Raw genomic sequence first — 13,175 nt, forward strand, 5'->3', positions numbered from 1 at the left:
TAAAATGAGATTGAAAACTAAAAAATAAAAATAAGACTAAACTCTGTTCGGTCGGTGGCGGTGGCGGTGGCGGCGGCTGCTCCGGTGTTTAACTGGGCGGCGTCGAATAAACTTGGGGAATGTCGGTCGTAGGGGTGGCTGGAGATGCGGTGGTGGGAATTTTGGGAGAGATGAGTTTATTTAGAGAGAGGGGAAAAGTTTAGTAGAAAGATGAAGCAAATGGGTTTTTTCACGATCTGTTGCTGTTTTGTTACTTAATTTTGTTCATTTTTTTTAATTAATTGTTTTATAATTATATAATTTAATTTTGTATGAAATGATTTTTTTTCATTTATTATTTGTACAAGGTCGAAATTGTGTTTTCCCTTTAAAAAATTGATCCCGTGAGGTCGAAATCCTTTATTAAAAAAAATCTGGAAATTTCGACCTCACGAGATCATTTTTTTTTTCAACGAAAAGTGAGGTCGAAAATGACTGTTGTTTTTAGTAGTGTATTGAGGACTAAATCGCTAAATTATGTGTATATATTATAGGGGCTCCTGGTTCATGCGTGAAGTAATCAAACATTTGCTGAACCAGTTGATGATGGTATAATACCAGATTCGAACCAGCTTGGCGATGCTTTTGTAGGTTCATTCATGCTTGTCAAAGAGGTTGCCCGACAAGCTTAATTCACATTCAATTGAAAGCTCCTCAACAAATCTTGAAAGCTGGTCCGTATGTGATGATTGACGATTACATTTCACATATTTCTCAAAATATTTTATTCGATTTAATTATGTTATCATGACGTTGTTTAGTAGCATTATGGTTTCTATATTATTGTCAACAAGATACTTTCTTACAAGAAAAATGAACGGTACAGTAGAGCCATAAAGATAGAAGAGCAAGCTAAACATTATATTGTCAAACAACATTTTCTACTCATGGCAAAGACCTCTTTCTACCACAGCATCCTTGATAAGCTTTAGAGATTGTTCAAAATCGTCCGCCAGTTGATGTGGATCAGGAATCACGCTTTCATCTACACTTAGAACAATAGTCATCTTGTTTATATAGCTTTGACAATTAATCATCAATGCCTGAAATTTAAATTTGGCCGTAAACTGTAAGAATCAAAACAAAATTCCCTCATGTATAAATGATAGTAGAACATCTAAAGAAACAAAAAAAGGGTTTTTTTTTCATTTTTGGCCCATCAGCCAAAATTAATTACAGACGCTAGCCAAAATATAAAAAACCTATACACTGAATGTATATAATTTATATATTATATGTATATTTACGTATATCATATGTATGAGTAAAATACTTACATGAGGTTGTCCATAAGAACCGGGTGCAATGTAAGCCAAAGGATGGCCATAGAAGCCAATTTCCTCTTGAGGACCAGGCAAACAGGAAAAGCACATTGTTGTATTGGTGATAATTCTGTGCGATATCGAACTTGATGCCTGAAATTAATATATATTATTTTTCACAGAAGAAAAAAGGGTCAAATCTTGCAATGAAGAGATCTTATATGGAGCATCAAAAATATTGAGAAATGAGTGTCATCAAGTACCTTAATCCCAAATAATTTGAGTGCTAATTCTGAAGTGGAAAATGTGTAGATAGCTTCAAGAGAGTTTTTCTTCCGATCAATAGTTGCCTTAGCTTCTCTGAGATAATCTAATGGGTCATCTCGTAATGCAATTTTAAAGGGTAGAAGAACATAACCAACACAATTCCCCCACTTTGCCTCAGTGTTTTCGTCCATCATATCAGCCAAAGCCTATTTGTTAGTTAAACATGAAAGAAAGCCCAAAAAGAATGTTAATAACTTGACATAAAGTATATAGAGGTATTGGTAAAAAAAACACCCGAACTATCACCCTTTCGCGAGTTTCACCACTCAACTATCAGTTGTTCCCTTTTCTTACCTGAACTATCACTATCTATGTATTAGAACACACCTCGGTGATAGTTTAGTTAGGAAATTTTAAGTGCTAATCAAGATTTTGAAGGAACAATGGAATGATGGATGCCATCACCTGAATTCCAACTGATGGTCTTAGGTTCATAAGGATAGTTGATCTAAGTCTGATGTTCTTGGGAAGATTATTGTTTTTCTCTGTTGCTCCCTTGTCTTTCTTGCCTTCACCTGCACAATTTTACATAAAAGATTACTGCCATAGAATTCCTGGATGAACTAAATTCTAAGTAATTCTTTTTGGATTTAACTTATCTACATTTTATACTGATAGTGTAAAGAAGATAGAGGGAAATTACAATTATATGTGCACCGTTACTTGTTTTAAGAGGTGGTTTACCTTACCTTTCTGATAACTAGTTCTGATTGTTATGAACAGTTTCTTATAGTTATTTTTAAGGTATGTAAATCACTGTTTGTGTATAATAGATAAAGATAAAGAAATGATTTCAATAATTAGTTTTGGAGCTTGATTCTCTTATTGTACCAAACATATGCTAGCGAATCAGTATTCCAACAATTACAAGCTCAAGGAAGTAATTAGAGGACACTACACAGATTTTATCCTAAGCAAGTGTTGAGATCACGTGTTGTTTTAGCGAGGCCAATAAAGTGGCAGATAGTTTAGCCAAGCATGCTACCACTCTGGATGAAGCAACCATTATGTATAACCTTCCAGAAAATATCCTACAAATGGTCGAGGGCTTTTCCAACTTGATAAATGGCAACGTGCTAGTCTAATAACCATATATATATGCATAACAAAAATAATTTATATGCAAGTTAATGTATAGAAAGGTAGGAGATGTGGTTGCACTTGTGATGGTAAAATTTGCTCATGAAAACATGTGTTCACAGTCCGTTCAAGTTGGGCAGGCCAATCGTACATTTAGTAGCTCAGCTCATTTTGACTTGTCCAAATCAGCCCATTTAAAATCTGGATTGATATGTAACCCAAATTGACCCATGAGATACCTTTTCAAAATATATTTAAAAAGACTTTTTTTTTGTTTGAGATGTGTCATATTGACATAACAAAGAAAAAGTGTCTATTAGGAACTTGAACAAATTATAATAAATCAAACAAAAAAATTAAAAACTTAGTAAGAATCAGGTGAGTCCCAACTCATTTCTTAGCCCATTTCAGCCCAATTCATTTCAACCACATAAATTTTGGACATGTCATTAACCTATCTATTTATTAATACAATCCATTTTGATCCACCCAAATTCAGCCTAACCCACCCATTTGACACCCCTATTTTCAATTGCACTTGAACTTGGGCCTGGTTTATGTAATATGTTTTTCTGGTTAATATAAATACATGTGCAAGATGGGGCATTTTTTTTTTCTTAAACACTAGTTAAAGAAAACAAAAGTATAAAATTATAAAAGCTTAGTACTTCTAATGCATGAAGCACACTTACCATATCTCCTATTAAGATAGATAGATAAACCAGCTTGTGTTACTCCCAAAGCGACATCCGTTACTGTCTGCGCAAGAAATGACAAATTAAAGTCCAATTAAAACATCAAACAACTATTAACATCTACATTTTGTTCCTAATGCAAAACTGATTGGGTGGGGGAAATAAGGGGGAAAATTGAATATTATGAAGTTGCTGCGACATAGAATTACTACTCATGTTTTAATTTATTTGTCTTAGTTTAACTTGACACAGTATTTAAGAAAATAAAAAATACTTTAAAATCTTGTGATCTTAAATCAAAGAGTTAATGATCAAAAACATACCTAAACTATCATTTTTTCACGAGTTTCATATATACCTCAGTTAGCAATTGTTCCCTTTACGGCTTTACCTACCTAAACTATCACTCCATTCGTATTAAAAACACACCTTGAAACTAGTTTTGGTAGGTAAAGGGAACAACGGATAGTTGGTCAACTCTGCATCAAGGTGTGTTTTAATGCAAAGGGAGTAATAGTTTGGTAGGTAAAAAGAACAATGGATAGTTGAGGTTTGAAGCTCACGAAAAAATGATAGTTTAGTTTTATTTTTTACCATTACTCTAAACGAAAGACGTGTGTAATGTACCTGAATGCCCTTTGAATCCGGTGGTCTTCAATATGCCATGTAGGATGTTGGAGGTAAAGAGATACTCCCCCGTCCCAAAAAGATTGACACTTTTCGTTTTTCGAGAGTCAAACTTCTTAATTTTGACCATGTGTTTGCACATAGAATCTTTAATTTTCTTGAAATAAAATTTACATATTTGGAAACTATACAAAAGTACTATAAGCCATCATAATTAATAATTTAAAATATTTAAAAGACATATGAAAAAATTGCGGTCAAAGAACAACTAATTTAACTCTTGAAAAGCGAAAAGTGTCAATCTTTTTGAGACGGTGACAGTACTAAATATAGAATGTGATATTATTTTTTGTAACAAACGAAAAAAGAAATCGAGTAAATTTGTTTGGACTTACCATATTCAATGCATTTTTCACCAACTTCATATCATCAAGACTTACTGTCCCGTAAACAACTCGTCTAGGATTAAACTCAGAACCAGGGCAACCCTTAAACGGCGTATTTGTATCCTTCAAGAACACAGCCGTAGCCATAAACATCAATACATCCACCATTGTATACCAGACCAATTTCATAAAATACCAAATTTTCATAACATATCGTCTCAATCCCTTAGTAGAATGCCCCAAAGAATTAATAATAGGCTGCCTCTTTTTATTTCCAGGAATAGTTGGAACCTTATTTGGATCAACAGTTTGACGCATACAAGCCAATAAAAGGGAAATAAGAGAGGTGCCATCTCCAAGTGAATGGTGGATTCGAAAAATGCAAACAGCCTCAGCATCAGATGTTTTGACATTAAGAAGATGGAGATCCCACATAGGTTTCGATTTGTCAAGAGTTGTTTTGCTAAGGTTTTGAATATAATCCTCCACGACTTTGTCTGGTGATTCTTGTAGGTTTTCTTCCACTTGTGGTACCACAATGTGCTTATCTAAGTCCACCTTTGTCCGCACCCATTTCATTTCTCCATTTTTTTTCTCATCCACCACCTACAATATTGAATTAAACATGCAGTTTAAGAAGGAATACCAATTCGTGGATATTGTATATCGTTCCCATGTATTTTGACAATTCACCTTTTTTTATCGTTAACAGTATTTAAGCATTGAATTTACTAGGGAAAAGTACACTAGACTTAGTTGCTAAGTACTTGTAATTTCATTTTTTGTCTAAGATCAAGCGCAGTATATTTTTTTTATATTTTTAATATTCGATAGCGATAGCTTATTGATTCACATGATACAAACTCAATATTCGAAGAGAAAGGCCTCCCATGATAGCTTGATCTTGGGCTTTATGCATAGCCTAGGCTTTCCACTACAACCCAATCTCCGTACACCCCAAAAAAGAACTAAGGGGAAAAAAAGTCAGAGCAGTAACATGTTTCTTTGTGAGAAAATCTCACACTTTTACCTAGAGACATAAAATTAGGGGGGGTCTAATTATCAGGTTTAGCGGAAAAAATTATTTTTCAAAACAATATATCAAATTCGGTAAAAACATATAATTCGGCAAAAGCATACAATTGGCTTACAAAAAAATTCAATTGTGTTGTTGTATGTATTTTGTGTCACTGAATGTCCACTGATACTTTAGACATGCATATAGCATTTTTACTTGTATATATAGATATTTTAATCTAAAAATATTAGGTAGATTTAATTTGCTCTACTTGCAAAAAAAATATGTCATTGGAAAAATTAAATTTAAAATTTGTCTATTTTTGGTACCTGGAGGCTGGAGAAACGTGGATGCTTAAGCAAAGTATGGGGCAAATGCTCTTTGACAACTTGCGGAGTGATTCTTGATTTCAAGCCCATAATACCTATAACATGGACGTTAAAGTTGGGCTCGTGAAATAACCTTGCCGACGGACTCAATGGCTCTTCTTCAGCTGCTTCGGTGGCCTTACCCTTAGTTTCAATTGGTTTCAGACTCGGTTTTCTCCTTCTTATGGACTCCATTGTTATAATCTTATGGAAAGAATGGGTTTTATTGCTTCTTATATATAAGTTGGAGAACCAAAGTAAGTAGCTTTTAATTTTGCTTACGTTGGATAATTGTGTCTCACATGCAAGATGGCTAGTATTGGGGATAAAGGTATATAGCTGAAGGTTGATGGTTGTGTAATTAATGACAATTGCATGCGTCAGGTCAACAAAAAACATTAATTCTACTGCTTTATTTGCCCTAAATTTTTATCCTTTGGCTTTCGTTTTGGAAACAGAGATGGTTTTAATTCAAAGTTGTTTTTTCCGCCGATTGAAACAAAACAAACACCTATGACAGTTAGTAGCAGAGCCACATTGATGAGAGAAATTCAATTGAAATTATCGAAAAATTATACTCTACATATAGAGAAGAATAAATTTGTTTATGTACAATTTATATATACACACACTCATACACGTATATTTTTTTCTCCTTTGACATAGAGTAATTGGTAATTTGGCATATCTGCAGAAGTGATTCATTGTTACTTCAACTCTATCTCAATTTATGTGGCACCGAATTTTAATAGGTCAAACTTTTTAATTTTGACCGTGAATTCGAACATTAAATTTTTTAAATTTTTTGAAATAATGTTTCAATAATTGGAAATTACGTAAAAAGTAATACAAATCACGATGATTGACGATTCAAAATATTTAAAAGCATTATAAGAAAATCACGGTAAAAAATGTTAATTTAACTCTCAAAATTCGGATGGTACCACATAAATTGTGATGAACAGAGCATTTTATTCGAATTTCAGGCTCCAGTGGTAACATAAAGAATTCTTACACTATGTGCAATGTATGTTAACCTGTTATGTCATATAATCCTTAACATTAATGATATATTTCTCAAATAATTTTTCAAGACTTAAGACTATACACTAGTTAATATGAGTACCAATATAATGGTAAAATATACACTTTTTTTTTATTATTTGTTGAAGAAAGTGTAAAGTCCATTGACGCAGGGGCGGAGCTAGGTAGGCTCCAGGGTGTTCATCTAAACCCCCTCGACGAAAAATTACATTATATATATAAGGTTAAAATTATTTTTTCATGTGTATATAGTAGATGTTGAACCCCCTTGACTTCTTCGTGTATTTACTTCTTCATTTTTTGAACCCCCTAGGTCAGAATCCTGACTCCCCCCTGATTGACAAATAAAAATGCACAGAGTGAGTATTTCAAAGTGTAATTCACCATGCATTCATGTAGGTTAAGTATCTTAGCTGTAGCTAGAAATCAGAATTGTTGAAGACAAATAAATTAAAGAGCCAAATACTTGTAAGGGTTTGCTGAAGGATTTAAACAGGTGTAGTAAAAGCTGATGCATGCAACTTCAGAGCTACTACCAAGCAACTGCAGATTACTACAAAGCTTTTATTATTCTAACTTCTATCGAGCTCTAACTGCCAACTGCACTACTCTCTTGTTAGGCTTTCGAGTCTTTTTTGTCCTGCACAAATAATTACTCCCTTTCAAAATAGTTACGTAGTATTTTTATCTTTTCATTTTGTTTCAAAATAAGTGATATTTCATAAAATTAAAAAGAAATTAACGATGTTCTTCCAATTTTATCTTTATTTAAATAAAGGAATTTTACATAACCAAGAAACTACTCTAAAGAGCTAGTACATCTTTTTCAAGGCATTTATTAAGAGTGAGTTAGTAAAAATACATCTTACTTTCTAGAAATAAGTTGTTTTCTTAAGGGGTATGCCCAAGCTTAAAACACCACTTATTTTCAAATGGAGGGAGTGCTCTCTCCATTTCAATTTATGTGGCACTTTTCACTTCTTTAGAGTAAATCTGATTAATTTTTGAAGTTAAATTAGATTAAATCAACTCAAATATTTTAAAATTAGAATTTGGATTTTCAACTATATGAAAAGTATTACAAGTTACCAATTTTCTCATGTCAATATGATGAAAAAATATATTTTAAAATATTTGTCAAAGTTTATATAATTTAATTCTGGGAAAATAAAAATGCCTCATAAATTGAAACAAAGAGAGTACTATTACTTTTCCCCATCTCAATATTAGTATTTCATTAAACAGTTTGTGCAAAAGAAAGGGTAAACAAGTAACCCTTTACCTACAGGAATGGCACAGACTTCATTTTATTTTTTTTATTTTCCAGGATGTAAGTTCTAGGAGTGATGTATACCATTTATGAAGGACACACAAAAAAAGGGACTAGACCTTGCCCCTTGTACACATCACATATATACTGCAATCTAGGCTAAAATTAAGAATGCTTAACAACAAATGTTACACATTCACACTAAAACAAGGACATACAATTAGCTAACAAAAAATATGGCATTGCCGTAACTTATCCTAACATTAGGAGGCTGCATTCTATCAAAAAATTAGGGACTTTTAGCTCCTCCTGGTATCTGTTCAAAGTTTTGATAGAGAGTGTGTAACACCTCGTGCCTTTGGGGCTGAGGTTTGACTCATAATATGGGAATATAATGGAACCAAGATGGGAGGTGTACGAAGTGTTTTGAAACAAATAAAAGGTATAAGAAGAGTCTTTGGGAAAATTAATGTTCGAAGAAACATTACGGACCATGTTTTCAAGTGAGTTTGCGGGAAGGTTTACTTCAAGCGATTATAACGCCCTTATTAGTTGCGTATTTGGGATAGCCCCTTGATGAAAGTTGTAACCCTTTGAAGTATCTTTCCATCCATATAAGGATCAGGTCAAACGGATCTCTATACAAAAGGTTATGGATGTTTTACTAAAGAGTTGTCAGTGGTGTTCGTCCACGGGCTCGCGACGGGAGCAGATTGGCGTCCCAAGGCCATGTCGTGCACGTCAGATCAATGAAGTGAGGCCTATCGCGAGTGAATGCACGCACATGTAGGGCAACACATGATTCTGGGCACGCAACGAGTACTCTGTGGCGTACGTGTGACCCCTGCAATCTTTTTAAGTGTGTTTTTTTCCTGATTATTGATTCTATTCTTCACTTCTTCAAACCCTAGTACGAATTTTCTATCATCTCCTTATCCTCCCACATCAAGGTAAGATCATTGTTATGATTCTTAATCAGTTCTAGCATTAATTTCATGATTCTTAAACAAAAATATAGGATTTCAAATGTAAACCCTTCTCAAGCAATCCAAGTTAGGGTTTTGGTGTTCTTCATTAGAAAAGCAATTTAGTTGCAAATACAGGTATTCAAGGCTAATTCTCTATGCATGAGAATGTTATTGATATTCCCCACATCTCGTTCTTCATGATTACTACGAATTGCATCAGAAATAAAGATTATGCCTTACTTTCATGAAAAGCTTTAGGACTTCTATTCTTTAAGGATATAGTTTTGTAGTTGTTCATAATTGTCATTCCAAATATGGTGAGCTCAGGTAATCAGTGTCTGTTCATGTTGGACATACCACAAGTTTCAGTCATAGACCACAAAATGCTTATGCATAGTAATAATCTAAATCCCATGAATAGTTCATGTCTCAGTTTAGTATAGTAATAGTCAGTAATCCATTTCTGAACTTCAGTATGATTTCATGTCTCATTATAGAAATTCTCAGTATCCCATATCAGTACTGTAGTATAACTCTCAAAATCCTTGTTAAGAACTTCATAATGATGAACACAGTTACACAGTTATTTACATATATATATATATATGGACCAGAGGTCACTGCTACATATACATATATGTGTGTGTGTATATATATATATATGTAGATATATATATATATATATATATATATATATATATATATATATATATATATATATATATATATATATATATATATATATATATACATACATACATATATAATGATGAACACAGTTACACATATATATATGTATATGTATATATCTGTGTTTGTGGACCCGAAGTCACAGTTAATGAATGCAAATACAAAAGGCAATTTCCCCAATTTTTCAGTAAGGGGTGATTGTGATTATGATCCAGTTGTTCAATTTAGTTATTCTTATGCTTAATTCAGTCCAGTTTCAGTATCAATATATTTCATGTTTATTGATTTGGGTTGTCCTTTTCCTGATCACCCCACAACTCTTTATTCTTTCAATTGGTTTTACATACAAGTACAATTCAAATGTACTTATGTCCCTTTTTGCCCGGTGCCTGCATTTAACGATGCATGTACTGATTTACAGGACGATGGATCTGTTTGTTAGAACCTCACTCGTATCAGCTGCTTGGTGAGCCATTATCTCCTCTGGGGTGTTTCTTTTATTTTTTTATTTATTCAGTTATGTTAGATCGTTAGGTGGGGCCTTGTCCCGGGTAAATAGTCAGCATTTCAAGATTCTTTAGAGGCTTCATAGACTAGAGCAGTTGTCAGTCAGTATTTTTAGATATCGTTTTTGTCGTGTTGGCTACACCTTTATATTCTCAGACTTATCTTAGCATTTCATAATTATGATATTCAGTCAAACTTCTTTGTAGCTCCGGATGCTTATAAGTTATATTCTGCACAATTATATTCCAGGAGTTTAGTTCAGTCATGAATGGTTCGCTCGGTCAAGTTGTTCAGGCACCGAGTGGCATGTTTAACTCAGGCCATGGTTCGAGGTGTGACAGTATGTTCTTCCAGAATTATGGCGAATTTACAAAGAAAATAAGCCACTTTGTTGGCCTTTCTATTATAGTGGGAGAATGTAATATCACCTTGATCGATTATGTTAATAGTATCCTCCACCAAGTTGAGGTTATGAAAAGTCTTGTTCTTCATCATATCTACAACAAGCAGTGAGTCCTTTTCAATGGTGCACATGCTGTGACATTTGTCTTTGAGCAATATCTGCATGTGCATCTTGTTTTCTAGAACTCCCATGCTGTTGCTCCTCTTTTAGTATAGAATTTGATTTGAGTGTCATATTCGCATGCGCATCTTGTTTTCTAAAACTCCGAACATATCACGATTGGAACAACTTGGATCATCATCCTTTGTATAGCATTTTTCTTCTAGAAGTCTACAATCAATCACGCAGGAATCCTCTTACTGGTTTACTTTTGATAGAATTCATAAGTAGAAACTCTAAGAAAACAACAAGAATTAAATGTAAGGAAAGTAAGACAAGAGTAAGACACAATTGATAATGAATTTAATTTATGGGCAAACTTGAATTAGTTACCAAACCCTCCCAATATAGTTCAATCAACGACACCAATACTAGTTGAATTTTAATAAAAGTAAATTGAATCCACAAGTGAGCAACTCAAGAAGAAAATCAAGGACAAGGGTCAATAAGCAACTATGAATCACACTAGATATCTTTATCTAATCACTAGAACTAAGTTATAATTTATAAGAGAGTTTTCTCATCAAGGTTCAAGTGTTTTCTCATCAAGGTTCAAGTTACCATTCTAAGCCTTAAGAACCATTATTATATAGTCTTGGCTGTCATTACACAGTAGACCCAAAAGAGACCTGAAGATAGATTGCAAAAATAGCCAAAAAGTTGCATGTTTAGCCCGTGACACCATCTGCTAGATGCTGGATGGGTCGCATGTCACCACCTGCGGCCGCAGGTTGTGCCAGACTTGATTCGGCTTCATCATCCCTCCAAGCTATCATCCAAACATTTTACACTCTTGTGTGTTGATCTTGAAGGGCCTCCAAAGTACCTCCTCGCATAAACATGACATGCAAAGATTAAAGTTCATTGGCTTGGCTTCGGTGAAGGATCTTGAGTTAGTTGTGGCCTTCACTATCGTATCATCCTCCTCTTATTGTAGGAACACCTATAAGAAGGTACATCACTTATATAGAAAACACTGTGAACATTATACTCTTGTCACGACCCGACCAGAGGCCATGACGGGTACCCGGAGCTGACTGCCGAGCACCGCTTATTATATTGACTGTTATACTTATCCTGGGCACATATCATTCTCAACACAAACTTATCATGAAACAATCTCCACACATCCCCCAAAACACATATAAGCATGGGCCCATAAGGCTATAAAAATGATGTATAAGATCTACAATGAAGAAGTCACATAACACCTACAACCCATACATAAGTATCTACGAGCCTCTAACTGAAGACTGAAATCATAAGGATGGGACAGGACCCCGCCATGCCCCAATATGTACATAAAAGAATATACTAAGATGTGGCAACTCCGGAGTAGTGAAGTGCTCCTGTACAACTGCTGAGTAAGCTCCTAAGCGTCTGCGCCATCTCCCTATCTACCTGTGGGTATGAACACAATGTCCATAAACAAAAGGACATCAGTACGAACAATGTACTAAGTATGTAAGACATATATGATAACATAATAAGGAAACATAGAAAGCATAAGAAGAAGAGATAACTGTAACTGCTTGCCTCTTAGGGCGGAATCATGCATGCTCACTTTTACCTTTCAAATATATCACATATACATACATAATCTGTCTAAATCAATAACATCATTAGCCCGCGTCCGGGGTAATCATCTCAAGCCGCCCACTAGTTGTGATGCCCGTGCCATATAGACACGGTGTAATCATCCATAAGCGGCCCGCCTTAATGGTGCTGCCCGGCCGTATAGGCGCGGTGTAATCTTACATATATATAAGCCAATGCATGCATGGGACCTCAAATAAAAGCTATCAATCTATCAGAGTGACGTAAGGTCGGGAACCTCCGATTACATTATGGACCATCATCATCGCCATGCCTCGTCTTGAAAGAACTAATATTATGAGGTGAGGCAAAAACAAGGAATAACATCAATGAATCGTAAACATAAGATTCTCAAGCTCATGAAGGCATCATCATCATCATCACTATCATAGAACATATCTCATAAGAAGCTCTTAAGAATCTTTAACTCTCATCCTTTGGGATGTGAGAAGGTCATGGGAAAATAGAAGAGAAATCATAGTATAGAAGTCATGCCTTTGAAAGAAGAGGACTAGCCTTACATACCTTTATGCCTCTCTAGCCTTGTCGACTACACGCTTCCCGCCAAGTTCACTATTCTACATTCAAGAGAATTCGTACTAAGATTAGATAACCGGAAATATACGTGAAGCTAAGCTAAGACGACTAAGGGCTAACGAAAATTGTACAGCATTTCCTTTGTTTCTACAACTTCCTCCATATAATATAACAACTCCCAAACATCAATAACCACATT

At 34.5% G+C, this 13,175-nt stretch overlaps 1 protein-coding gene across 3 annotated transcripts; it reads right to left on the bottom strand.

Annotated features, from left to right (window-relative positions):
• Positions 1-792: 792 nt before the first annotated feature.
• Positions 793-6,016, bottom strand: LOC132626515 (wax ester synthase/diacylglycerol acyltransferase 5-like). Of its 3 annotated transcripts, none has more exons than XM_060341432.1 (7): positions 5,764-6,016; positions 4,426-4,539; positions 3,401-3,467; positions 2,034-2,143; positions 1,565-1,774; positions 1,317-1,454; positions 793-1,082 (listed from the first exon to the last, which is right to left on the bottom strand). In XM_060341432.1, exons 1-7 carry the CDS (start codon positions 5,995-5,997, stop codon positions 921-923), a joined length of 1,035 nt encoding a protein of 344 aa, XP_060197415.1. In that variant the 5' UTR covers positions 5,998-6,016; the 3' UTR covers positions 793-920. The 3 variants fall into 3 exon arrangements, with proteins under 3 accessions (XP_060197415.1, XP_060197414.1, XP_060197413.1); XM_060341431.1 differs by having other exon boundaries at positions 793-1,024; positions 4,426-5,022; XM_060341430.1 differs by having other exon boundaries at positions 4,426-5,022.
• Positions 6,017-13,175: the final 7,159 nt, after the last annotated feature.

Source organism: Lycium barbarum, chromosome 2 (genome assembly GCF_019175385.1).
Source record: "Lycium barbarum isolate Lr01 chromosome 2, ASM1917538v2, whole genome shotgun sequence".
Taxonomy (NCBI): Eukaryota; Viridiplantae; Streptophyta; class Magnoliopsida; order Solanales; family Solanaceae; genus Lycium; species Lycium barbarum.